The sequence below is a fragment of the Coniophora puteana genome (assembly GCF_000271625.1).
Source record: "Coniophora puteana RWD-64-598 SS2 unplaced genomic scaffold CONPUscaffold_3, whole genome shotgun sequence".
Lineage (NCBI taxonomy): Eukaryota > Fungi > Basidiomycota > Agaricomycetes > Boletales > Coniophoraceae > Coniophora > Coniophora puteana.
Genome location: NW_006913055.1, coordinates 1,511,090 through 1,535,820, shown reverse-complemented (window position 1 = coordinate 1,535,820; position 24,731 = coordinate 1,511,090). Strand labels below are relative to the sequence as shown.

The 24,731-nt window shown below is 53.1% G+C and overlaps 8 protein-coding genes across 8 annotated transcripts; 4 read left to right on the top strand and 4 right to left on the bottom strand.

Annotated features, from left to right (window-relative positions):
• Positions 1-405: 405 nt before the first annotated feature.
• Positions 406-1,217, top strand: CONPUDRAFT_142507 (glutathione S-transferase C-terminal-like protein; the record flags this gene model as incomplete). The annotated part of the gene is made up of 3 exons (XM_007767678.1): positions 406-631; positions 710-867; positions 921-1,217. The coding sequence occupies 3 exons, from the start codon at positions 406-408 to the stop codon at positions 1,215-1,217; spliced, it is 681 nt and encodes a 226-aa protein (XP_007765868.1).
• Positions 1,218-2,564: 1,347 nt separating this feature from the next.
• On the top strand, positions 2,565-4,698 carry CONPUDRAFT_163288 (cytochrome P450; the record flags this gene model as incomplete). Its single annotated transcript, XM_007767677.1, has 9 exons — positions 2,565-2,992; positions 3,071-3,114; positions 3,165-3,246; positions 3,302-3,381; positions 3,438-3,742; positions 3,794-3,892; positions 3,951-3,961; positions 4,011-4,190; positions 4,258-4,698. The coding sequence occupies exons 1-9, from the start codon at positions 2,594-2,596 to the stop codon at positions 4,696-4,698; spliced, it is 1,641 nt and encodes a 546-aa protein (XP_007765867.1). The 5' UTR covers positions 2,565-2,593.
• Positions 4,699-5,177: 479 nt separating this feature from the next.
• CONPUDRAFT_119611 (uncharacterized protein) lies at positions 5,178-7,702 on the top strand (the record flags this gene model as incomplete). The annotated part of the gene is made up of 5 exons (XM_007767676.1): positions 5,178-5,427; positions 5,491-5,845; positions 5,912-5,926; positions 5,979-7,086; positions 7,155-7,702. 5 exons carry the CDS (start codon positions 5,178-5,180, stop codon positions 7,518-7,520), a joined length of 2,094 nt encoding a protein of 697 aa, XP_007765866.1. The 3' UTR covers positions 7,521-7,702.
• Positions 7,703-11,454: 3,752 nt separating this feature from the next.
• Positions 11,455-12,306, top strand: CONPUDRAFT_70923 (uncharacterized protein; the record flags this gene model as incomplete). Its single annotated transcript, XM_007767223.1, has 5 exons — positions 11,455-11,475; positions 11,534-11,613; positions 11,689-11,801; positions 11,872-12,093; positions 12,170-12,306. The coding sequence occupies 5 exons, from the start codon at positions 11,455-11,457 to the stop codon at positions 12,304-12,306; spliced, it is 573 nt and encodes a 190-aa protein (XP_007765413.1).
• Positions 12,307-13,515: 1,209 nt separating this feature from the next.
• CONPUDRAFT_88391 (uncharacterized protein) lies at positions 13,516-14,941 on the bottom strand (the record flags this gene model as incomplete). Its single annotated transcript, XM_007767675.1, has 2 exons — positions 13,516-14,377; positions 14,436-14,941. The coding sequence occupies 2 exons, from the start codon at positions 14,939-14,941 to the stop codon at positions 13,516-13,518; spliced, it is 1,368 nt and encodes a 455-aa protein (XP_007765865.1).
• Positions 14,942-15,320: 379 nt separating this feature from the next.
• Positions 15,321-16,736, bottom strand: CONPUDRAFT_151098 (NAD(P)-binding protein; the record flags this gene model as incomplete). Its single annotated transcript, XM_007767674.1, has 7 exons — positions 15,321-15,458; positions 15,536-15,744; positions 15,816-16,007; positions 16,061-16,211; positions 16,270-16,365; positions 16,426-16,631; positions 16,697-16,736. 7 exons carry the CDS (start codon positions 16,734-16,736, stop codon positions 15,321-15,323), a joined length of 1,032 nt encoding a protein of 343 aa, XP_007765864.1.
• A 2,705-nt stretch (positions 16,737-19,441) lies between these two features.
• Positions 19,442-20,901, bottom strand: CONPUDRAFT_142505 (NAD(P)-binding protein; the record flags this gene model as incomplete). The annotated part of the gene is made up of 8 exons (XM_007767673.1): positions 19,442-19,570; positions 19,634-19,818; positions 19,906-20,097; positions 20,151-20,291; positions 20,353-20,362; positions 20,424-20,519; positions 20,581-20,798; positions 20,862-20,901. 8 exons carry the CDS (start codon positions 20,899-20,901, stop codon positions 19,442-19,444), a joined length of 1,011 nt encoding a protein of 336 aa, XP_007765863.1.
• A 1,455-nt stretch (positions 20,902-22,356) lies between these two features.
• CONPUDRAFT_151096 (uncharacterized protein) lies at positions 22,357-24,463 on the bottom strand (the record flags this gene model as incomplete). The annotated part of the gene is made up of 9 exons (XM_007767672.1): positions 22,357-23,043; positions 23,108-23,159; positions 23,212-23,277; positions 23,328-23,481; positions 23,547-23,595; positions 23,655-23,975; positions 24,036-24,194; positions 24,253-24,372; positions 24,428-24,463. 9 exons carry the CDS (start codon positions 24,461-24,463, stop codon positions 22,357-22,359), a joined length of 1,644 nt encoding a protein of 547 aa, XP_007765862.1.
• Between the last annotated feature and the right edge of the window lie 268 nt (positions 24,464-24,731).

Sequence of the window (24,731 nt, the reverse complement as noted above, 5' to 3'; positions counted from 1 at the left end):
CCAGACGTTGATCGCCATTCTGCATAGTAATGCTTTGACACAGTCGCGCAAATAGGTTCAAGCCGTCCTAGCCATTCTGTATCCAGTAGATGTGTTAGTATTCAAGAAAAACTGGTTCGGAGGGTTTAGACAAAGACAAATCCAGTCTGGCGTCCATCGCCGAGTCGCCGACCCTACTACTTGATATCAACAGATTTTTCTTTGTCAGACGACGCTCGGGCTGACAAAACGCTCGAGGATTCATTCGTCAGACGACGCTGACAAAAGGCTTGAGAGTCCACTTGCACAACATATAAAACCTCAATGTGTTCGGCCATCTCTTCTCCAGACTCATTGAAGCCATCGCGGTCCTCCTCGCCTATTACATTCCACGCTCACAGCACCATCTCCACTAGATCACATATCATGTCCCACGTTGGCACATTCTATGGCTTTGAGAAGCAGCGCCAGGCCATAACCGTGCGCGCCGTGGCGGCGTTCACGGGCCAGTCGCTCATCACACCCCCCGTCATATACGGCGAGACAAACAAGACGCCCGAGTACCTCGCGCTCTTTCCATTCGGCAAGGTCCCCGCGTTCAAGGGCGCGGACGGATTTTTGCTCACCGAAGGAGCAACCATTGCTCGGTATCGTAAGTGGGCCAGAGTTTCGAGGACGTTTGGGGGCTTTGTCGCTGACGCGCTTAACTTTGTTTGCCTGTCTTAAAAAGTGGCAGCGAGGAATCCAGAGAGCGGGTTGCTGGGAAATGATATCAAGGAGAGCGCGCTGATCGACCACTGGGTGCACTTTGCGGAGACGAACCTCCACACGAACCTGGAGCCCATTTTTTTCTGGTCCGTTGGCATTGCGCCGGGGTACACGCCTGAGGTGAGCTGAACCTCTCCTGTTCGAGCAAGATGAAACTCATTTCAGCCCATTAGCAAACAGATTGGCTATACGACCGTGCCATCTTCGGGCTCGGCCACGTCGAGTCGTACCTGGGTGAAGAGGGCGGGCGCGAGTACCTCGTTGCGGGGCGACTGACGCTTGCGGACCTTGTCATGGCTGCAACCATCTACTTCGCGACGCGGGTCGTCCTTGGCAAGAAGGAGCGCGACGCGCTGCCAAGGACGATGGCGTACTTTGAGAGGATCAAGGCAGACGAGCGCGTGGGCGGAGAGATCACGGAACCCGAATATTTGGAGGTCAGGTGGGAGGGAAAGCCAGTGACGAATTAAAACTAGTAAGTTGCTGGATGAGAAGCTTTAGTAATCATAGAATATTTGAACGAAGCTATAGTAAGTTTCAGATACGTTCCTTGTTCTGCGTTTGCCTTGCATAAGTAGCCTGCGAAAGACTAAACTTCAGCAAGCGTAGTTGGGCAACTGAGAGGCGCATCCTGATTGTTCCGAGAAAACAATCACGAGGGAAAAGCATAAGAAGAGCAAGGATCTCAGTAACTTGATAAAAGCCTGAGGGTAGCGAATGCCGCTGTCTTAGCGTTGTCGACGATATTTTCGTTTGACCTGAGGTTTGGGAGTTACGGATGGTGCTACGCAGAAGAGTTGCCCATAGCTCCCTGGATCAGAGGCTGCTCCCAGCATGCTGCTCCACCGACTTCAGAGAAATAGTGTTTGTCCGGGACCTTGCTGGATGCTTGAGCTTGAAGCTTGAAGTCCAGACGTTTTCGGAGATGGATAAGGCTTGCTATTAAGTCTCCGCTCCGGCACCAGCCGGCCCCTGTCTTCTCCACCGCGCAACTGATATCAACATTTGGTATAACCAGCAAAAATCGACCGCCCTCTTCAAGCCCTCTTCCTCTAAACGGTTCCAGGGTATTAATGACGAGATAGCTCGAACACGACCCACAAGGTTTCGCTCGAGTCATCGGACGGATACAGCCATTGTGTATCTTCGTATTCAGGCGTCAAGTGGCCTGCGTACGACTTGCGGCCCTTTCAAGACCACTGCGCCTACTGCTCTAGGTCAGCATGTTTCTTATCATAGGATGCTTGGCTGTCCTGCGCAGCCGTCAATCCACTCAGCGCTGAAGCCAGCGGTGAGAATAGGTTCTTTAGGTTCCGAAAGTGGGTCAACTCAAGTCATCTCCGTTGCGCAGGCCGCAGCCGCTCGCTGAGAAAGCAGGACTCTGACACGCAAGGGCTCCCAGGGCTTCAACGATTCATAAAGATACCAGCGACACGCTTCGTTGATATCAGGAACAGGGTCCAATGTAGGACTATGTAGACCCTAGCAGGCCTACGTAGATTTACATTGGACCCTCATTTTCCCTAATGCTTTTGCGCCTCTTCGACCTTTGAGAGTACTCTCTAACCTATCATCTATAGCCTGTTCCAATACCCACGTATCACCGCCACCCATCACGCAGCAAAGAGCAATTTGCCCCGACGACGACTAAATTAGACATACATGCGTCTCACCGCAGGGACGTTGCTACTTCTCTGCTTCCTGCGTAATACCTATGACATTTCGGAGCCTCAAGGCCCCTCTCAACATCCTCCGCAGGGAAACAAACCCATGGCTCCTCGTGTCTCCAACAACATAAAACCACACACCCCTGTCATGCTCGGAGTCCCTAACACTCTTCTTCACCATGTCGATCATGTCAATCATACCCGAACAACACCCCGATATATCAGTCGAATTACTAAGGGACGTCGTCTCCAACCTGCGCGCGCTGGACGTCGCCGCCATCTCACTCGGCGTCTGGCTCCTCCTCAAAGCCGCACGCGTCGCCCGCCGCCGCGTCGTCGCCACCAAGCTCCACGGGCCACCGCGCACAAATCTCCTGCTCGGCGAGGGCTACAAGATTAACGAGAGCAACGACCCTGGCTCGCTCTACGAGGCCTGGGAAAAGGAGTATGGAAGCGTCTACTCCCTTCCGTCGACGATCGGGATGTCCAAGATCGTGCTGTGCGACAGCAAGGCCGTTCAGCACTTTTACAAGTTCGAGACGTCCCGGTACGAACGGCCGGAAGTGGGGAAGTTCTTGGTGCACGCGTTGGCGAGTCCACCTCAGCCGTTTGCCCGTGATGCTGTTATTTGACGTTCACGGTGATTTTGATTGTAGGTTGGGAAAAGTGTTGTCACAGAAGTGAAGGAACCTCACAATAGGTATGTGGTATGGACATTGAGCAACGTGACATTCCTCAGCGCATCAACAGGCAACGTAAAGCAATGACTCCAGCGTTCAGCAACGCTGCTATCCGTAATGTCACAAGCACATTCTACGATTCTGCTTACAAGGTGAGTAAAAGTCCTTCTGCAAGTTTCTGATCTGACGAGGGCATGGTGCCATCAGGTTGTGGACGCCTGGTCCTCCATCCTCGAGTCTTCGCGTGAAAATGTCATTGAGGTTCAGGGCTGGATGAGCCGTGTCTCGTACGCCTTTCATACGCCGTCTTTCATCAGTGATCACAAATCTGACTATTTGTAAGGCTCGACTCAATCGGCATCGCAGGCTTCTCTCACAATTTCGGAACACTGGAAGGCAAACACTCCGACGTAGCCGCGGTGTTTGACAAGTTCTCATCGAACTCGCCCTCGATCATATTCAAGCTGGGGCTGACGCTCGGGCTCCTCTTCCCAAGCCTCATGAAGCTGCCCAGTAGCCGGATGCAGCTTACTCGAGAGCTGAATGAGGCCTTGGGTGGTGCGGCAAATAACTTCATGGATCGCATGCGCAATGAGAAATTGGGGCTCACACCAGGCCAGGAGGACAAATCAGTTATCGGATTGCTCGGTGAGCGTAATCTCCACGATATTGCAGTCGAGGTACTGACAATCCTCTCAGTCAAGTCTCAGTCGCCTGGCGCAGAGCTGTACATGTCGGAGGAGGAAGTGCTTTCACAGATTAAGCTACTTCTGGTTGCTGGCTACGAGACCACTTCTGGTACGTCTATGTTTGCCTGGCTGCAGTGGTGTTCTGACTCGCTCTCGTACATGTCTAGTCAGCTTGTCCGTGAGTAAAGCCGAGGTATCCGTGTCAGAGATGTGCTCACTTTTTATAGTGGGCGCTAGCTGAGCTGTCGCTGCACAAGCATTCCCAGGACCGCCTTAGGGAAGAACTTTCCCAGTTCACCACCAGAGATCCGACATACGAGCAGCTTACTCACGGACTGCCGTATCTCGACGCGGTTGTCCTGGAAACTCTCCGCCTCCACGGACCTGTCCCGGCAACTGCGCGCATAGTGCGTTTAAGCTGCTAATATGCAACATCCCTCTCTCTAACGTCTCTCCTCTCCTATCGATGAACAGGCTACGGAAGACGACGCCATCCCGCTCAGCGAACCCATCAAGGACCGGTCAGGCAAGTACGTAGACCACATCGTCGTCCCCAAGGACACCCAGGTCACTGTCTCGATCGCATACATGAACCGGTCCGAGAAGTACTGGGGCCCCGACGCGAAGCTGTTCAACCCAGAGCGGTGGCTCAACCCCGGCGGGCTGGAGACGCGCGCGAGGGAGATCCAGGGACATAAGCACCTGCTGACGTTCATCGACGGCCCGCGGACGTGTCTCGGCAAGGCGTTCGCGCTCGCGGAATTCAAGGCGGTGCTGTCGACGCTGGTGAGGAACTTCGAGTTTGATATGCGGGATGCGAAGGCGCAGATTGAGATCGCGAGGGGGCTGTTGCCGCGTCCTAGGGTTGTTGGGGAGGGTAAGGTGGATTTGCCTCTGCGCGTCACTCGGTTGTGATAAGGTGTAGTGTAGCGAAGATCATGGTGATAGTGGTTCTCTATTTTGGATGGACTCGATCGGTTTCTCATTATGCGTGTTATCCGTATTTATTGGCTCATAATAGTTTACACTCATCATGCATAAAGCCAAACTACGACATGCGGGGTGCACGGCATACTCCGAACCAACCGCCTTCTAGCTCAGAGTTCTGGCAATGCCTGTCGCCTCCAACCCCAGCAACTATCGGCCGATCTCATGGACACAAGCACTTTTGGGAACAATGTCATGTTATCAGATATGCACCGAGAGAGTGGTGCTCTGATCTGTGCCTTGAGATAAGGCTGCGGCGCAGTCGTGGTGAGCGGTGGCCGTGCCTTTTGGGTTGTGCAAGGCTGCTAAACATAGCGAAAGTGCGTCCTGTCGCTGCCACCATCACAATCATAAATCATGCACGTCCAGCGTTCCCCACCTTTCTTTGCTCTCCCTGCTAGTCCACTATGCGGGCGGCTAACCCGTTTTCTGCGTGCAGATTCGCTCTGGCGACTGTAGCGCTCGTCTCTGCATGTCAAGCAGCCCAGATACCATTCATCTCGACACCAGAGACCTCCCACACCAGCCATCCTTCGTTCATCGAGTCGGACGAATGGCGCTTTGACCACTCACCGTCGCCGAACGAGACCGCCAATTTCATATTCGACACCGTCGCTTCAGCGCTCCAGCACTGGCCTCATACCCGCTATCGCAATGGTCAGTCCCACCATCTTCTCCCACCCGTTCACCCCAGTATCCAATGACGGTCCTTTCATTTAGGTCACGCCCTCATCCCTGGCTACATCCCCGTCGGCACCCTCCTTTACCACGGCGCCTCAGGCAACAAGATCCCTGACCACCCGGAGTGGATTGCAACCGACCCGGAGCACTCATACGCGTTCTGCCGCGGCCAGGACGACGCGGGGTGCTGGCACCTTACTCTCGCCGCCGTCCGCCCGCTCAAGGTGCTATATTTCGACGGGAGTAGCGCCGCCAAGATGGACGACGGGCCGATGCACACCCAGGACATCGTCGCGTGGGGCGGGGTGCGCCCGGATAGGTCGTTCGATGAGAGGAACAGGATCAAGGACCTGTGCGAGTGGGGAGATAAGTATGGGGTGGATGGGTATGTGAGGTGAGTACATTGCTATGTTATGGTGTCTTTTGATTGGAGAAGCTGACATCTGCTCCCTGTATTCAGGATGGAGATGGATTTGTATGTATACCCAACTCTCTTCGGAATAACCACCCTTAGACTACCTTTTCAGCGAAATCATGCTCTGTAACTTCACCAACGGCGTCGAGATTGTCTCCTGGTCCAATCTGCGTGCCAACGGCCGGGGCGGCCCGGGGCGTGGTGGTCCCGGTGGTGGTCCCGGTGGCGGTCCCGGTGGTGGTCCCGGTGATGGCCCCGACAAAGGCCCTCCTCCGAATCGGAACTTCGACAAAGACGACGACCCCGCGAGCCCTCCCTCTCCCGGCCAGCCCATCAAAGTACCCAACTCGGGCGGGCCCAACGTCATGCTCGCCGGCTCGTGGCACAACCGCTACCCGGGCGACACGCGCATCGCGCTGCACACGCACCGCCTCATCACGTTCTACGACACCGCGCTCGTGCCCTCCCTCGCCCCCATGCGCGCTGCCGCGGAGACGCGGTTCGAGCACTCGCTCACGGGTGTTGACGATGCGGATGTGCGTGCGGTCATGGGCCGCCTCGAGGAGTACTATGCGAGCCAGGTCGGGGTGGAGGCAGATGTGGACAGGCCGGCGAGCGGTATGGACTGGCAGACGCTCGCGAAGGTGATTGTGGATCGGCATGCGGACAGGCTCGAGCTCGCGCGGTACTTGTTCAACGAGAGCTTGCATGCACTTACCCCCGCAAATGCTTCCGCTCAGGCTTCCTCATCCAAAGCGCTCGCGCTCGCGCAGCGGGCGCTCACTGAGATCCACGGAGTCATCTTCCCGTACGCTCTCCACTCCGCACGGATGCCCGGGGACACCACAGAGGAAGGAGACGAAGGAGAGGACAAGAACGGGCCGCACGCATGGGCCGTCCCGGTCTGGCAAGAATGCACGGACGCACACACGCGCTCGATATCGCGCCGCCCTGAGCGCCTCATGCAGAACGAGCACACGCTGCTGCGCGCCGTGCGCGAGACGAAGCGCGAGATCTGTCGTGTTGCTGTTGGGATCTGGGCCGATGCCGAGGAACGCACGTTTGGCGCTTCCGACGAGGGCGAAGATCAAGGCGAAAGCAAGATTGACGAAGACGCGCTGCGCGCTGCTGTGACACACTGGCTAGACGCCGTCGTTGGCCTGATGGACTGGCTCGACTGGAGCGTCTGGGTGCGGTGCCGGCCCGCGTGCGGATACGAGGTGCGTCTATCAACGTCTTCTCACATATCACATAAACTGATTTTAAAATTAAAAATAAATATCTGCAGGAGTATTGCTACCTCCCAACTTGGCCATTCATGCGCGGTGGTGCCCGCAATGGCGACCCAAACGACGGCAAGCGCTTCACGCCAGCCCCTCAGGGGCTTCTGAGTAACATCAGCATGCCCGAAGAGAAGCACGAATGCCCCAAGGGCGGTCCCTTGCGCAGCGGCGGGCCTCGAGGTGGACGCGGTGGACGCGGTGGGGGGATGCGCTGGCCCCCGCCCGGCGGAGATCGTGATACCGAGCAAGAAGGTGGAGACGACCCCGCCCCTGGGCCTGAGCCTCCAAGGCGCGGCGGACCTCGTCTGCCGGACGATGACAGCTACAAGAGGCCGCAGCCTGTGTGTATGCGGCGCGTTGAAGAGTATTAGGCTTCAGGTCTGATTCTGGCTCGATTCCGGCTCGATTCTGATTGTGTTTGGGCTTTTTCGTTGGGCTTGATTAGTTGGAGACAGAGATTTGGTATATGTCCATTGCTTGCTTGATCGCCGCTGTATTCAAAAAAAATGTCGGAAAAACCAAAACAGCCATCTTAACGGTGGCGGCATTTAGCGTCTCAACGCGACTATATGGGGGGGTTACATTGTCAAGATGCCTTTTAAATGTCGTCAAGACGGCGCCAAGACGGGAATGCGGCGGTAGCGACGCGATGTGATTGGCTTTTCATCGTCGATGACCCGTTTATATGAGCTTCAGAACGGCATCTCAATTGTACGAACCCCCCCCCGGGTTAACCACTGGGGGCATTAGTCGATGTTTCCAGGGAAAACATGTCAAAAACATTTAAAATGTTTTGCTCAAAATTCCATATTTGGAAGGTGACCTTCCCAATTAGGAAGGTTGCCCTCAAAACATTTCAAATGTTTTCCACAAAAACATGGGCAATTGCCCCCAGTGTAAGATGGGGTTGCCATCAAAATGCGTTGCAATGCATTTGGACGCAATTTTGTTTTTTCCGACATATTCTTTTCTCTCGTTCCGGAGAGTGCAGTATGCTGCCGCATGCATGAGGGTGTCGCTCGGAAACGCCTGTTTATTATCTCGTAGGATCGAAAGAGAACCAAGGCACCTTGCAAGGCACAGTACTTTTGTGTTGTTGAGGGCATCACGGAATTGTGTTAAGATGATTTAAGAAGATGAAAACAGGAGACCTAGTACTATAGGGCGCGTCAATTCTTGTTTCTACTTCCTACTTCTTACTTTCTACTTGGACCTCGGCTACTGAGAGCTACCGAGTCAATAGAACAGACCCTGACGCGTGACGTGTGAACGCTAATGCTATTTTGAGGCGGCGGCTGCACAGCCACCAAAGAGATCGCACCTCCAAGCCTGGCATCTCCACCCTTGTTTCAACCTCTCATCCTGTTAACATCCTAGCGTCACTGGTTAAGATGTATATTGTGGGTTACCCTCACGGTATACACCTTAACCAGTACAGTATCTACACTAGTACTTGATGAAACACAACAGTAGGAGTGGCTACACCCCATAGCACCAACCAAAAGTTGGCACTCGCGTTCACACGGTTAGGGTCATTTTCTTGGCTCGGTAGCCGAGGTCCAAGTAGAAAGTAGGAAGTAGGAAGTAGAAACAAGAGTTGACGCGCCCTTATAGCATTACGACCTTATGTCGCAAATTTAGTATACCGATTGCAGGCTGGTTGCAAGGCACCAAAATCGGCAATGGCCGCAATCGGACAGTCCACTCTCAGCCAACCTGTCCGAACTTAGACAGGTGGACAGGCCTGCAAACAACAAAATTGTACAGAAAATAAGATAACTATATAAACAGCACTCATAAATGTCCTCATTGGATTGATACCCCTTGTGATAATATCTTCACTACAGGATAAAGATGAGAGGACCGTTTGACCTGAGGTGGACAGGTGGTATTTAATTTAATAATTTCCCACCCACCACGAACTTAAGGCGCTACAGCAGTCATAATATATAAACAAGGCCGGCCAATGTTAACGAAACCCCGTCTAGAGCTTTGGACAGGTCATGCATATGGGGTGTACCGTATTTTAAATATTCCTGGATCGTCCGCGAGAACGTATCGCGCGCTCTTCGCGGGACCGTCGGGAGGCAGACTCCTATGATATTTATATCATAGGAGTCTGCTCCGGGCCCATATGGGCGTATCCGGGCGGGTCGGTGAATTGGAGCACATTTTGATGTCCTTCTTTGATCGACCTACCCGCCCGGATACGCCCATATGGCTGGACGATTCACCGATTTTTTCATGTCATAATTTGATGGCTATCTGGGCCCATCTGGGCGTATATGGGCGGATCGGTGCACTCAATTCCGACCCAGTTCCGACGATATGAGCTCAAAGTGTTAAATAGACTACCATAGTAGATTATGACAATGGAGTTGATGGATATTATGAATACCAAACCCAACTTGGATTTTCATTATCAACTACGGTAAATAATTGGTAAATACAGTTATACATGCGATTATAATCTACTATCTCAAGTCTCAAGGGGATGCATGTGGGATATAGGAGGCTGGTGTGTACGAGCAGTGAACACGACAAATGTTCACAGGGAAAGAAAGCGACACGGTACATTTGTGAAAGTGGATTGATGAAGAAAGTTTAGACCAAAATACGAGAGCGGGCTCACCCTCTGTGCTTCAACTGCGCCGAGCTGTCTAAACAACTGGATTGATCACTCTACAGCGCCGGAAGTGGAAGTGTTGTGTACCCGCGCCTGGAGTGTTGTAGCTGCAGAGGAGGCCAAGAAGAGTGTCGTCGGATTGAGAGACTACGGAAGTGGTGGTAGTGAGAAGGGAAGGAGATGGTGCAGGTACACTGGCAGGAAGGGCGACGCCCTCCTATCAGATGGATTACTATAGTATGCGCAGAGCCGAATATGCTACGGTCTCTAAAGCACGGCTGCGATGGCGTGAAACCATACAAGGATTCCGACGCCAATCCGACGCCGTAATAAGTAAAATCTAAGATGTACCCTTGAAAGATTTTCGAACCTTTGAAACCAGTTTGGATCACTGGAATTTAGCTTACCTGATTCAGCTTTTTAACACACACATATGCGCTCGGCAATTCACGAAGCAGCATCAATACTTGAATCTAGCGCTATGAGGAACATGCCATTAATAGTATCGGGCAGTTCGGGGGTTTGTTTAGCTTCCTGACTTCCCAAACGCGTTGAATTCCTGTTTACTCTACTCGCGCCATGGCCACGTGAAGTGATTTTCACCGATGCGCCCGTATTTTCTTTGATGCGAAATCTGCTCGTCTCTTATCTGTGCTCCAATAAACCGACCCGCCCGGATACGCCCGTATGGGCCCTGAGCAGGTTTCCACTGGGTATATGATACTCCGCGGCCTGACTCGGCTTATTTAGCGCTCCTGCCTTCACGAGTCAAGCCGCGGAGTCTGGACGGGACGAAGATAGTGCGATGATCCAGATTCAGACCCAGGCACGATCCCTCGGAAATGCTCATCGCAGGACCGTCGGGACGGGGATAGTAGCGACGTCGACGCTGCAGATCCAAATGCAGATCCAGGCTCGGATGCACGGACGAGCGCTTAACATTAACGGTGCCCGGTCTTCTATTTGGAACCCATCCCCCTTCGCCCCTATGTTGCACTTGCGTCATTGCCCTATCTAACTATTTACTAATATAACAACATTCACGCTTTCTCACTGTTGTGGATGACGAACAGCAGATAACTTCCAGCCGTTATCACAAACGTCGGTATCTTCAAGCAACATGGCCAAAGACTATGAGCCAGCTAACACAACCCCAAATCGGTCACGCTTCCCGGATAACATGGAGGATTTCAAGTCGTAAGGCCCAAGACATCTAATAGGACGCGCGAACATCCTCGGGTTCGGAGGAGCTATGGGACACAATCCCAGCGTAGCCGTGTTTTCCGGGTACCATTGAGGATTCGTCGCCAGACCGGGGCATCTTACAGGGCGAACGTTCCCCTTCAAGAAACTGTCCAACCTACTTCAGAGGAGCTATGAGGCAACTCATCAGATCGGTACGCGTCAAGCTAAGGTAGGCTGCACTCAAGTACTCAGGTATATCAAGGACCCAGAAACCTATTTGGGGCAGGTTTCTGGGGACATTGATTTTGGCCCCCTTCTTCCTCTGGCGCTCATCAGATCAAAGGCTCAGCGCTCAGCGCCAGGGATCAGCGCTTGCACTACCTGTTTGCTGTATGTCCGCTCTTGCCGATTTCTGCATGTCCGCTCTGTAAATGTGTATAAAGTGGTATGACCACCATCCATGTTCGTCAGGTCACCGCCCTCTTCACCGTGTCATGCCACCCCCCTCACGCCGGGTCTGTCTCCTCACATAGCCTGAGATCATGTCAGCCACTTATTGTTTGATATCTATAGTCAAAGTGCCACCGCTGCACTAAATGCAACCAATGCTTCACTAGCGTTAGAGATGCTCGCATTCACATCAACGGTATACAGTGCGTGTCTTTTGCTGAAACCATATATAACGAAGCAGTTCATCTCTGTTCTAGCCTAAAGAATAAAACGCTCAGGTGTCTCATTTGTTCCGCGGAAGGCCCTGATCCAAGTGGCATGAGACGCCATTGCCAGCATGCCCATAACATCCTCAAGCCGAGATCCAAGGTACACTATGAGAGGTTCAACGGTGAGCTTTCCCAAGGCTTTCCCTCTCTAAGTACTTGTGTCAGATTTTGACTCGTGATATTTTCTTCTAGAGAGCATCGAATGGAAGGAACACCACGAAAAGCTTCAAGCCGGCGACCTTGCAGCTAACGCGTCTGTTCCTGCCCCGGCACACGAAAATACACCCCAATTTCCGTCGACATCCACGAACGCTTGGTTTACCGATGCTGCTCCTCACTGGATCCCAAACGATGAGGCCGTGACGACCGGTTCGAGCGTTAGCCCTGACCATGGTAGCCCCATATCAATGTCTGGTAAACCCTTCGTCTCCTCATCGACAGACTTGCTGTAATGAATGGTGGACATAAGTTGACTTCTTTGTTATCTCAGGACAAACCAATCCGGCAGGATGGAGTTGGTTACTCCAAGCTTCTTCTACCCAGTCTTCTTCAGATTCTATCGATGCATATCCTTCCGATGACTGGTCCCTGGAGTTGGACGACTCATGGTGGAATATGTGGCGATGAATATATAGTTAAATTGCTTTTGCAGAAATGTTCTTATTGTTGAAGTGTATCCCTCTAGCCTCGTGTCAATCCGTCACGTTATGTTCTTAGATTTACTTGACTTTGGTTTCAACTTCATGTGATCAGTTCATTCATACTCATACACGCGCTTGTCTCGCCCGTAACCTCAGCCGTTTCCTTCTACACGACTGAGATATGTTGCACATATTTTGTGTTATTTTCGCATGTTATACTTATGCACCTTCGTCTTGTTTGTTATCAGGTACACATTGTAGTACCAGCCATTTCCCTCTCCACGATGCAGCTGAGTTTCGTTCGTTATCGTTCCTAAGACTCATAGCCTATATCATCCGTCGAGTCGTAGGCAGCGTACTATATTGCTGATTTTCTTTTAGTATTTCTCAGGATCCTGAAGAGCGCAAAACTTCATTTCGAGGAAATTACTCAGGCACTAGTAGCCTAACTCGCTCATGTAAAAGGGAGTCAGCCCGGTTGATGATAGCTACAACAGCCTTGTAGGAATAAATGTACCCTCGGAGGACGCACTGTCACTCACAATAGTTTCCGCAGAGCACAAAAATCCATGTTCCCAACCGGACAAGCAAAGCGAGGACGAATTAAAGTCGTCCGGGAATTCCACAAAATGTGGGGTACCGCTGAATCTACGAAGAACGCCAGGGCCGCAAGACCTCCCGCATCAGCACCAGCCGTACACGGCAGCAGCACAATACTTCGCAAGCAAAAGACGCTGGTATCGAAGAAGCACTAGTTATTATACTTAGTGCCCAGAAGGGTATATCCACAGAGCTACGATAAGTACACGTGAATACACAATAAATATCTGAATACCCGGCTGAACGCCGACGCAAAGCCTAATAAGAATAAAATAGCATAAGTATACGAAGAGAGGGTGCGCGTGCGGTGGTGGCGATGGGTGGTGGAGGTGGTGGAGGGACCCGGTAGTACACAACAGTGGGGATGTGCAGCGCAGGATGGGGAAAGCGTAGCGGGGATGCGGACGTGCTTGAGAGCAGGGGAAGAGGGGGAGGGGTGGAGGGAAAGAGAACCAGTGCAACAGGGCGACGGACACAGCAACGGAGCACTATAATGCGCCGAATCGGATGTCAAGCATGCGCAACGGCAGGAAGGGGAGGGGCAACAAGGAAAGAGCGCCCTAAGGGTACAGCAACCCGCCGGACAACCAAGAGCCTACACTGCTGCTGTCACCCGTAGCGTCGCATGCCCCGGGTCCTCCGCGCGCCTGAGCGCCTCGAACGCCGCCTCGCTCGCGCTCTCCACGCGCTCGGGACGCTCCGCACGCAGCCCCTTCGCGGACCTAAGGAACACCCACTCAGGCACGAAGCCGTACCGCGCTTCTTGCGGCTGGGGCCCCGGCGGCGCGTTCGAAACGGCGTTTGGATCCGAGTCGGGCATGGGGAAGATGGCGTTGAGCAGCGAGCGCCGGACACCGCCGCCACCGCCGCTGCGGGCGACAAGGAACCAGCCGTCCGCGAACGTCTGCAGCACAGCGAGCCGCTCGCCCTGTGAGACGGACAGCTCTTCGGGGCGCCCGGACGCGGGCGTGAAGCTCTGCTGCGCGATGTACGGCGCGCGGGAGGCGCGAGAGGATCGGGAGGCGCGTTTGCTGGACGCGCGTCTGCCAGTGCTGGGAGCGAGAGAGGCGTGTTTGCCGGAGGTGACGCTCGCGCGGGAGCTCTGTGTGAACCCGAACGCGGACGACGGGTCGAAGTCGACGGGTGTGGGCGGGGCGGAGGAGTAGATGGACGGCGCTGAGAACATCGACGTCGGCGTGGGCGGCTCGGGCTCGGCGATCTCGTAGTCGCCAAAGTTGACGGGAGCCTGCCGTTGCTGCATCTCGAACACGGCAGATTGGTGCGTGTAGGCCGATGCCGGCGACGCAGGCTCGACGACACGGGGGCGGCTGGTCGGCACTCCCTGCACGGGCGACCCACTGTGCCGCATGACGAGATCTGGACGAATGGCAGCCTTTGGCAGGGGCGAGATTGGCTCGCTTCGGGCGGGGGTATTGTAGCTGGCAAACGGAGGTGGACTGGAACATAAGATCAGTTGAATAAGGATTCAATACGTAAATGAGGGCGTCTACAGACCTCGGCTGGGTAATGCGACGCTGCTGCCCCTGATACACCAGCACCTCCACCTCCACCCGTCCCCGTGCGCTCCCATACCCCGAGCCAAACCTTCCAGCAGACTTTCGCTGCTCTGGAGCCTCCGTCTCCTTCTTCAATTCCCGCTTCATCTCTATCTCCATCTCACGCTCTCTCTCCTGCTCCTCCTGCTCCTTTGCAGCATTGCGCTCATATACCTGGCTATCATGCTCGCCCTGCTTTGCCTTGATAATATTCGTCGCATTGAACAAGACCGAGCTGCGCACCATGAGCGCCTGCTTCTTCTTCTTGCGGCGGCGGCGACAACAACAGTACACCGCGATAAGCACGAACAACAGCAGAGCGCCCGCGGCGGCAATGACGACGATGTAGAGCGACTCGTGCGGGGTCGTGCCGCTGAAAGTCGGGAACGAGAACCGGCGGGCGAGCGTCGTGTGAGAGTCGTTGGGGTGGGATTGGGCGAACTGGGGTTCAGAGACGGGGCTCATTGCTAGATGATAATTTAGGTGGGCACGTCGTCATAAAAGAGTACACAGAGATGGAGAAATGAGTGTGGTGGTTCAAACGAATGACTGGGGTGAGCTTGGGCTGCTCAGAGCGGGAGGAGGAGAGGGAGGAAGGGGAAGTGACGGGTCGGGTGAGAGTTGTTGACGTCGCTTGGAATCTTACCATGGCATGGTGCAGGTGGACTGCTGGCGGGAACGCGAGAGCCATCACCGTGTGGAGCGACAAACTAGCGACAAATTGCCATCCTATCAACATCATACGTTCGCGTTGGCAGGCAACCGGCACCGAGACCGTATCCGCGGTCGTGTAAATTGCGCTACATATCCATTCTTACACTACTTTTCCTCTTATCGGTCTGAACTAATGCTGCAGGTTCAGAATCGCGTCCACCTCTGGCTTCACGCTTTTCAACATGTCCTCGGTCCCGTACTTGGGCGCCCAGCCCAGAGCCCGGCCTCTTTTCGAGTAACACTGCGAGTTCGTCCCATAATACCACAGCTAGCGGCACGTACGAAAACGATCAGTCGACCAGTTGACTAGCCCGCCAAGCCAAGCTTAAAACATATGAAACTCACAATTGGAAGCTTCTCCCTCTCCTCCTTTGTGAACGGCGTCGGCTCCGGCTTATCACTCCTGCCCACCTCCGCGAGAGCTTGCGAGACCGCCTTGGAGAGGTCATACCAGCTGTAGTGCCCGTTCTCGCCAAAGTAGAAGCCCTCGCGTCCGTGGCCGATGTCTTGTCCCGCGAGAATGGCATCATACACCTTGCCATACAGGTCCGCGACTTGATAAAAGAAAAGCAAGACCGTTCAGCCAAAATGGAGATGCATCCTCAAAAACGGGTAAAGGGCTCACTGTCATCGATGTGCACACAGGGCCACCTAGCCACACCTTCGCCGACAACGCCGCCCTGCTTGCGACTGATGCCAGTCTTGATCAAGAACGGGATCTGCTGCGAGTGCGGATTCGCGATGCCCTTGTCGAATAGCGGGCCTGTAGCGATTCCGAAGATCGTGGACGGGAGGATGATGTAGCTCTTGATGTAGCCTGTTCGCGGAACGTCAGTTGAAACTCGATCCTCGAAGCTCTCTCGTACGTACCCTCTTTGTCGGCTGCGACGACCAGGAGGTCGACATTGCGATGCGGCTGGTCGTCAGCGAGTGACTCGATCTGGTTCGCATCGGTGTCATCGTAGAACGTCTTGCTTTCGTACGCTCCCTCCGCTCTGTCGACGAGGACACCTGTTCCGGACTGGATCATAACGCAAAGGTTAGTCGGAACCGTTGGTAAAACCATCTCATATGCCTACCGTATGGATATATATAGGAACCTTGCCCGTCTCCTCCTTACGTTTCTTTAGTCCAGCAAGGATAGCCTTGGCGGACCCAACATCATCTGCATCCGCCTACATATCCCGTGCATGTTTAGATTAGATCGGGATCGCCATTTCTGGAGACAAACATACAGTATGAACGACGATATCCGACTTGGCCGCCTGCGCCTCGATCTTGTCCACGTCCTCGAGCGAGCCGCGCAGGACTTTGATGTTGTCGTAGCCCGCTTGCTCGAACTTGGTCGCCTTCTCCTCAGAGCGGACGAGCACCGTGAACTCGGAGTTGGCACTCGAGGGGTGGTTTAGGAGTCTTTGCAGCACGGAGCCACCGATGTAGCCTGTCACGTCGCTCGCGCTTAGTTCATCCCACTCTATCAGGAGGCGATCATGGCGAGGTACAGACCTGTTGCACCGGTAACGAAAACTTGTGTCTTTCCTGACATTATCGCGGTCGTGTTAGTGCAATCTTAGTAGAAGCGAGATGGTTTTCGGTAGGAATGAGAGGACGTGTGACGCCATGAGCGAGGCTGAATATATAGCCTGAGTACACATTCCATCCGATTCTAAAGCCGTCTTGCCGTCGCCATAGTTGGGAGGTGCAGCATGCACGCTCTGCATACATCCAGCTTTGTCATGGCGTCATCGTCGCAACAGCTGGATAGCTTACTAATAAGCTTATAAATCACAGTAGTTAGTAAATGCATCAGCAGCTAGACGCCGTGGGAACTCTGCGGAAAATCCCGTAACCAGAGACCATCCTAGGAAATAACAAACTTTGCAGCTCGAGCTTGAACACGGACTTCATGATCAACATGTCTCACCGCCAGGGGAAGGACAAGACTTCGTCCGCCGTGGATCTGATGCTTTCCACATCTGCGCTACGAAATACAGTACTGTTGCGTCCACTCGCGCCCACAGGTCACATGCTGCTCGACTCGGTGTTCATGCCGCAGTACCCAAGATAGCACCCAACGCATGAACGACGTCAGTGTTGCAGTCATATTGATGCATACATGCGACGAGGTACAGCTCATGATCAACTAACTCCTCTGCTCCTGCTGCCAAAACCTAGCAAGTGCACGCTAGAGCGTCTTCAGGCTTTGTATCGATGCACAGTCCCAAACTACTTGCTACTCTCGAGAATCGCCTCGATCTCCGGCTTCACGCTCCACAGGAAGTCATCAGGTGTGTACGTCGGCTTCCACCCCAGCGCCCTCCCCCTCTTCGCATAACAACGCGAGTTACTCCCAAAGAACCAGAGCTGTCGAAGCACAAACCATCAGTCTTGGGTTCATATCATCTCCGCAGAGACTCACGAATCGTATCTTCTCCCTCTCTTCCTGCGTGAACAACGTCGGCTCCGCTTTATTGCTCTTCCCGAGCGCCACGAACGCCTCCGCGACGGCCTTGGAGAGCTCGTACCAGCTGTACTCGCCATTCCCCGCGAAGTAGTACCCCTCGCGGCCGTGGCCCGCCGTGCCCGCGAGCGCAGCGTCATAAACGGCCGTGTAAAGATTCGCGGCTTAACCTTCTTTCAGCAGCGATTTTGGGTAGGAAACGATGCTCAAAAGACTTACTGTCCTCGATATGAACACACTGCCACCTCGCCAAACCCTCGTTCACCACGCCCGCCTCGCCGCGCGCTAGACTTGTTCTAATCAAAAACGGAAGCGCGACCGAGTGCCGGTTCGCGATCCCCTCGTCGAACAGGGCGCCACTCGCGAGCCCGAATATCTGCGTTGGGAGGATGATGTACGTCTTGACGTACCCTTGCCTGTCGGCCTCGACGACTGCGAGGTCGACGCTACGATGGATCGCGGTGTCTGGAAGGGACTCGATCTGCGTGACGTCGGTGTCGTCGTAGAATGTCGTGCTCGCGAAGCGGCCTTCTGCTCTGTCGGTCAGCGTGCCTGCAAGCGTATGGTTGTCAGCATCATTGCCTTTGAACGCAAGAGAGGTGAGCAGCGTTGCGGACCTGTACCGGACTAAAGTTGTGCGCAGTGAGATGTCTATTCATCTCACTAAACATACTCAGGTCAGCTCACCGTATGTATCAGGATGGGTGCAGTGCTCGTCTGCTCATGCCTCTTCTTCAGCCCCGCGAGGATAGCCTTGATAGCCGTGATGTTATCCGCATCCGCCTGTTTCACCGCGCACGACGTGTCATCACTTGCTCCGATCCTTAGACTGCCTAACAGTACACACCATCGAAAATACAACATCTGACTTGGCCGACTGCACCTCAAGCGTATCGAGGTCGCTGTTCGAGCCGCGAAGTACCTTGATGTCACCAAGGTTGCCCGTCGCGACGAGCTTCTCGAGCTTCTGCGCCTTTTCTTCGGAGCGCACGAGCACAGTGAAAGTGCTTTCAGATGCTAAAGGGTGCTCAAGCAGTTTCTGGAGCACGGACGCGCCAATGTAGCCTGGATGAAACCTATGCTGTGAGTACCGCGAGATATGCAAATCGTGTATGTTGACAAGTGAATGTGCGCACCTGTCCCACCGATGATGAAAACCTGTTTTCGGCCTGGCATATTTCGCGCGCGACGGATGGAGTGAGCTCGGATACAGGTGCGTGCGTTATTAAAAATGCTCTGTACTCTGGGTCAGCATTTATACCCATTCAACCAGCGCTTTCGGACCTTAGTAAGAACAGTAATTGGGCGCCTATCTTAAGCAGTAGTGTGAAACTCGACTGAATGTTGGTAAGCATTATGTTTCATCATCCTCGGGCACCGTACGACATTGGCTTATCAACATGCAAGTAACCGAGCAAGACCGATAGGCGCTGTTAATTGCGTACAAAACTCAGAATTAGCACGATTCTGATCAAAGTTAGCCGGTAGCTAATTTTGACTTCCCCTGTAATTGGTAAGTATTCTGGTCGGATGTATTCGCTGCGCTGGCAAGTTACCCTCCAAATTTACATGGTAAAATTTCGGTCCGGAATCAATCGCCGTTCACTCACAGGAACTCACAGCGCTTTCACATCTTGGCTGCCTTTGTCGTCAAAGCATCTAATCAGGCCAAGTGGACTCAAGTGTCACCTCGTGGATGCATGTCGAGCGCATCCATTCATTTGGATTCATATACGAGCACTTTTCCATGAGGTAATAATACATTGCTCATAACGGATCAATGCATGACGTCAAGCAAGAAGTACCTCTGCCTCCGGCTTGACGCTCTTGAACAAGTCTTCGACCGTATACTTAGGCTGCCACCCCAGAGCGCGTCCCCTCTTTGATTGACTACGTGAATTTGTCCCAGATATCCAGAGCTACGACGTAAAGTCGTTAGTCGTTAGTCCCTCAAGCACTCGCTACGTGCTGATCGTACTCACGAAGTTTGACTGCTCCGCTTCTTCCTTCGTGAACGGTGATGGCTCCGCCTTGTCGACCTTGCCCAGCTCAAACAGCGCTTCCCCGATCGCTTTGGATAGGTCGTACCACTTGTGTTCTCCGTTCCCGGCGAAGTAGAAACCCTCGCGACCGTGGCCTGCTCTCCCTAAGAGCGCGTTGTCATACACTATCATGTACAGATCGGACGCTAATATCATCACAGGATGCTCTGTCAGACAATTCCGTACCTCTGAATATTCAGCCGAAGACTTACTGTCGTTGATGTGCACACTCTCCCACTTGGAGAGTCCCTCGCCGACAACACCTACCTGCCCTCGACCTACCGCCGACCTGATGAGGAATGGGACAGTAATTGAATGACGGTTGCCAATTCCGCCATCAAACAGCGGCCCTTGTGCGACTCCATAAATGACGGACGGGAGGATGATGTAGGTCCTTGCATAACCTACTCGTATATTCAATCAGAGCTGTACATACCCCGACGGTTGACACGCCCACCTTGCTTGTCAGCCTCAACAACTAACAAATCAACGTTTCGATGAATTTGAGTTTCCGGTATGGAGTTCATCTGCTCGACATCTGTGTCGTCATAGAACGTTTGGCCTTCGAATTTTCCGTCTGCTTTATCAACCAAAAGACCTAGATGGTAGCTGTAAGCGCCACGTCCCTCATCGTGGCTTGATTTAGCACGGAAGCTCACCCGTTCCGGACTGCAGGATCACAAGGTAGTCAGGGACGTCAAACTTCAAAGAAATTGCCAGTCTAACTTACAGTGTGGATTAAGATAGGGGCTACTCCGAGCTGCTCGTAACGCTTCTTCAGTCCCGTCAGGATAGCCTTGATGGCATCGACATCGTCCGCATCTGCCTTTAATACTGCGCTTTAACCCATCATGCGCTTTTTTTTTCCTTTGATAACAAATGCTCACCATCGAAAAGACAACATCAGACTTAGATGCTTGCGCTTCAAGCTTGTCGTGTTCGCCGTTGGACCCACGGAGCACCTTGATGTCTCCGAGACTAGTCGTCCTAACGAGCTGCTCGAGTTTCTGAGCCTTGTCCTCCGAGCGGACGAGCACTGTCAACTCGCTTTCGGAAGCTAAAGGGTGCCTGAGGAGTTTCTGTAGAACAGAGGCGCCGATATAGCCTGACATTGTATGTCAACAATGAATGTATCAGCATCAGTAGTCGACGATACAAAACCACGCACCTGTTCCTCCGGTAACAAAAACCTGTTTCTTGCCTGGCATTCTTTGCCAAAGGACTTGAGGGTGAACTACTAATATCGAGCACCACCGCACTCATCACGCACTCATTTATACATACTAAATCCCGACGCCTCGAAATCAGTGTCTTAGTAACTTCGAGATGAAGTTTAATTATTTCATTATTTTTTCACCAGAATCGCTTACCAAGGGCTGTTCGAGACCGACATTGCCGGGTATTTTGCGCACATAACCTGACCTCGGGAGTGGTCATACAACAATCCTTAATTACTTGGCCGTGCGTCGTATGAGCCTAAGGTACGCTCGTGAGTTAATTATTCCCCTTTCGTGCACTTAACTTCAATCAGGGGACATTCTGTGGGTAGAAAACTCCATGAAAGGGAGCAAGATACAGATTGCGCGTATGTTATACCACATGACGACTCCGAACATGTTAGTTGCTGACGCTGACTATTTCCACCTCGGGCTTTACACTCTTATAGATTATCAACAGTATATTTGGGTGTCCAGCCCAATGCATGCCCTCGAATAGCATGACACAGCACGTTTGTCCCGAAATTTCTGAGCTAAAGCACGGCAAGATCAGTACTTGCAGTACATTGATCAATGATAGAAGGAACAGATGCTCACTCACCAAAGGCATTTCCTCGCACTCCGCTGCAGCCCATGGAGTAGGCTCTGCGTTCTTACCTTTTTCCAGCGCCACCAGCACCTTCGCGATCACCCTTGGAGAGACCATACCAGCTATAATGTCCGTTCTCCACAGAATAGTACCCTCCGTGACCATGACCAGCTTGACCTGAGAGTACGTCATCGTACAGGGTGATAAAAAGGTTGATAACCAGTGAGTAAGTGTAAAACTTACTGTCGTCAACGTGCAGAGTACCTTCCTCGTTGAACATATCGGGCGTTCTAACAGGCGTTATGGTCGAGCGGGGATTGCCAATCCCAACACCATACAGCGAACCACCTGCAGCTCCGTATATTGAACTTGGAATTACGATGTAGCTCTTGAGCTGTCCTGCATATAAAAACCAGTAGCGTTGAGCTGAGGCCGAAATTGATTACTTGACTTGATTAAGTACTGCACCTCGACGACCAATAAATCAAACATTCCTGTGGATTTGCGTTTCTGCGAGCGATTCGAAATCCTCCAGAACAGTGTCGTCATAGTACTTAGTTCCTTCATACTCCCCTCCGATTTATTTATCAACACAGCTGGGAGTGACTCACCTGGATGTTCACCAACTCTGCGGAATTCTAATGTCCGGACTTCGCAATAGGGGCTAATTTCGTCATCAGCCCAATGCTCAAAAGCAGTATTTGGTCTTGCTGAAACTTTTACCGAGTAGCTCGTGGCTGGCGCAAACAACCTGCAATCTTGCATGGCGTGGACATGAGCGTGGATTGATTGATTACATGGAATGCATTTTACATATTTTATGATATCTACATAACGTCTTTACGAGCAGTATGGCACTACACGAATATTTTCTTGAAGTACCGCTTCACCCCATCCGCATCCCTAACAGTCGCGCCGATAACACCATCAGGGCGAATCACTACGACCCGGGATTCGCTCTGCTCTACCTGATATTCGCTGTGTGCGTGGCCCTCCTTGTCCAAGACAAGGGCACTCGTCTGTAGTCCGCCGAAATCAGCGGAGATGCCAGCAGGGAGAACGACGGCCGATCGGACGACGTCCGTATCAAAGATGGCGAGTCCATCCAACAGGGGCCGCGCAGCGTCCATGCTAGGTGCAAACACGAGCACAGTGTGCGCCGTAGGTATGAACATCTCCATCAGCCGCGTCTTTCCCTCGCCTGTGGGGCCAAGCACCTCCACGCCAGGCGCGTCAGGCGCGCGGTCGCCAGCGACGACGTTGCCGTCCCGGATTGTGCCGTATGTGTCGATCGGCTCGATGCCCGTCTTGATCTCCTCGAGCACGATGTCGCTCGTGCGGTAGTTGACGTAGAGCATGTATACGTGCGGGCCGCGCTCCCATGCTTTGGCAGAGACAGCGGTTGTCCGTTGGCGTTCCATGAGCTTCGTAGTCATGTTGAGCATGTCTGCGATGACGGGGAGGCGTTCACCAGTGTAGGTCTCGAGCAGTGAGGGAGGAGCAAGGGACTTGTAGACGAGAGCAAGTTTCCACGAGAGGTTGAACTATAGGGTCAGGATGTCAATGGACATCCTCAGTGTAATGGGTAATAGAAGGGGGAGAACGTACAGTGTCTTGAATGCTAGAGTTGAGTCCCTGGCCACCAGCTGGGGTATGAATGCTGTAGGTTTGGTTGGTCACATGCGGAAGCAAAGGTAGAAAAGGTTGTTTACTGGGCGGCATCTCCAGCGACGAAGCATCGGCCTTTGTTGAATGTGTCCGCCATGCGAACGTTGGCCCTGCATTACTTAATGTTTAGCATAAGGTCAAAACTTAAAAACAAACGAACCTCCACTCTGAAGCCCAAAGCACTTCCTTGATTTTAGTATCAGTGAGAGTGTGCTTTCGAACGTGAGCCTGCAGCGCATCTTTGTCGCTGGCAAGGGCAGCAAGGTCGATGCCCTCGCCAGAGATCATGGCTTGGAATGCATCTTCAGCAACATCTGGGGTCGGTCGGAATAAAACGCTGAAGACACATGAGTTTGATTGGCCCATATCATGTTCCGACCGAAGACGAGGACTCGCCCCTCATTAAAACTCCCAAACATTTGTATGTACTGAAACACGCGCATATGTCAGCGAACATAGCATGCATGAGTAAGCATAAGAGGCTTACCTCCGAGCTCAGCATCGAGCACTCTACCTTCACATCTGCGATGATTATGCGGATACTGTCGTACGTCTCACCAACGAACGTAAGTCCGAGCTGCTTGCGCACGGCGCCCTTCGCTCCATCTGCGCCAATCAGATAGGCAGCCTCGATGGTGTCCTCGACCTCCTTGTCACCATCACGCCTGACGACGTGCGCAACCACACGATCCTCGTGCTGCTCAATGGTGCAGAGCTCAGTCCCGAGCTCAGTGTGGACGCCATATTCTTCGATGTGCTTGCGAATCAGTCGCTCTAGTGTCTGCTGCCCGAGCATTTTGGCGGCGCCCTGCAAGTCACTCAGGGATTAACACGGGATGCAAGTCAAGCCGGTGAATAGGTGACATACGTGTGGGGTACCTGGCGTCTTGGTCATGTTCGGGAGCATTGAGAAGGTCGATTTGACTTTGGTGGTGCCCGGCTCGAAGTTACGGATCAGAGACACCGGGTACGCCTGCTTCGCGATCTCTGGGACACCGAGATAATCAAAGATTTCGGTTGTGCGGGGCTACATGCCATGGATTGTAAGAATAAGCGCTAGTTTACGGGACATGGAAGGAACGTACCATGATGCCTGACCCACGCTGACCAAGTCGCGGGTGGGGATCCTTCTCAATGATCCGCACAGGGATGCCATTGCGAAGCAAGGATAAGGCAGAGATAATGCCCGTAGGTCCTGCGCCAACCTAACGTACAGCTCTTTGTTAGAGTGGCCAAGATCAGTGAAAAGACGCGACCTACAATGAGAACTGGAAGGGTCTGAAGGCTAGGAGCCATTTCGATGAAGAGAACGTGATCTGTGGCTGTTGTTGTAGCATCATCGCCTGTTGAGCTCCGTACATTTATACTCTCCTGCGACTCCCTTTTGTCGTTGCCAGAGACCCAACTTGTTCGCCCGTGAGGTGTGGAACGTATACGTAGACGCAGACATGACTCCGACGTCAGGAAGATGACGTGAAGAACAGACGCGCAGGATGGACGGCATCGACCGTCGTCACAGGCTTACAGCTTAATTGCAGCATCGTCACAGCAGATCCTTGCATAT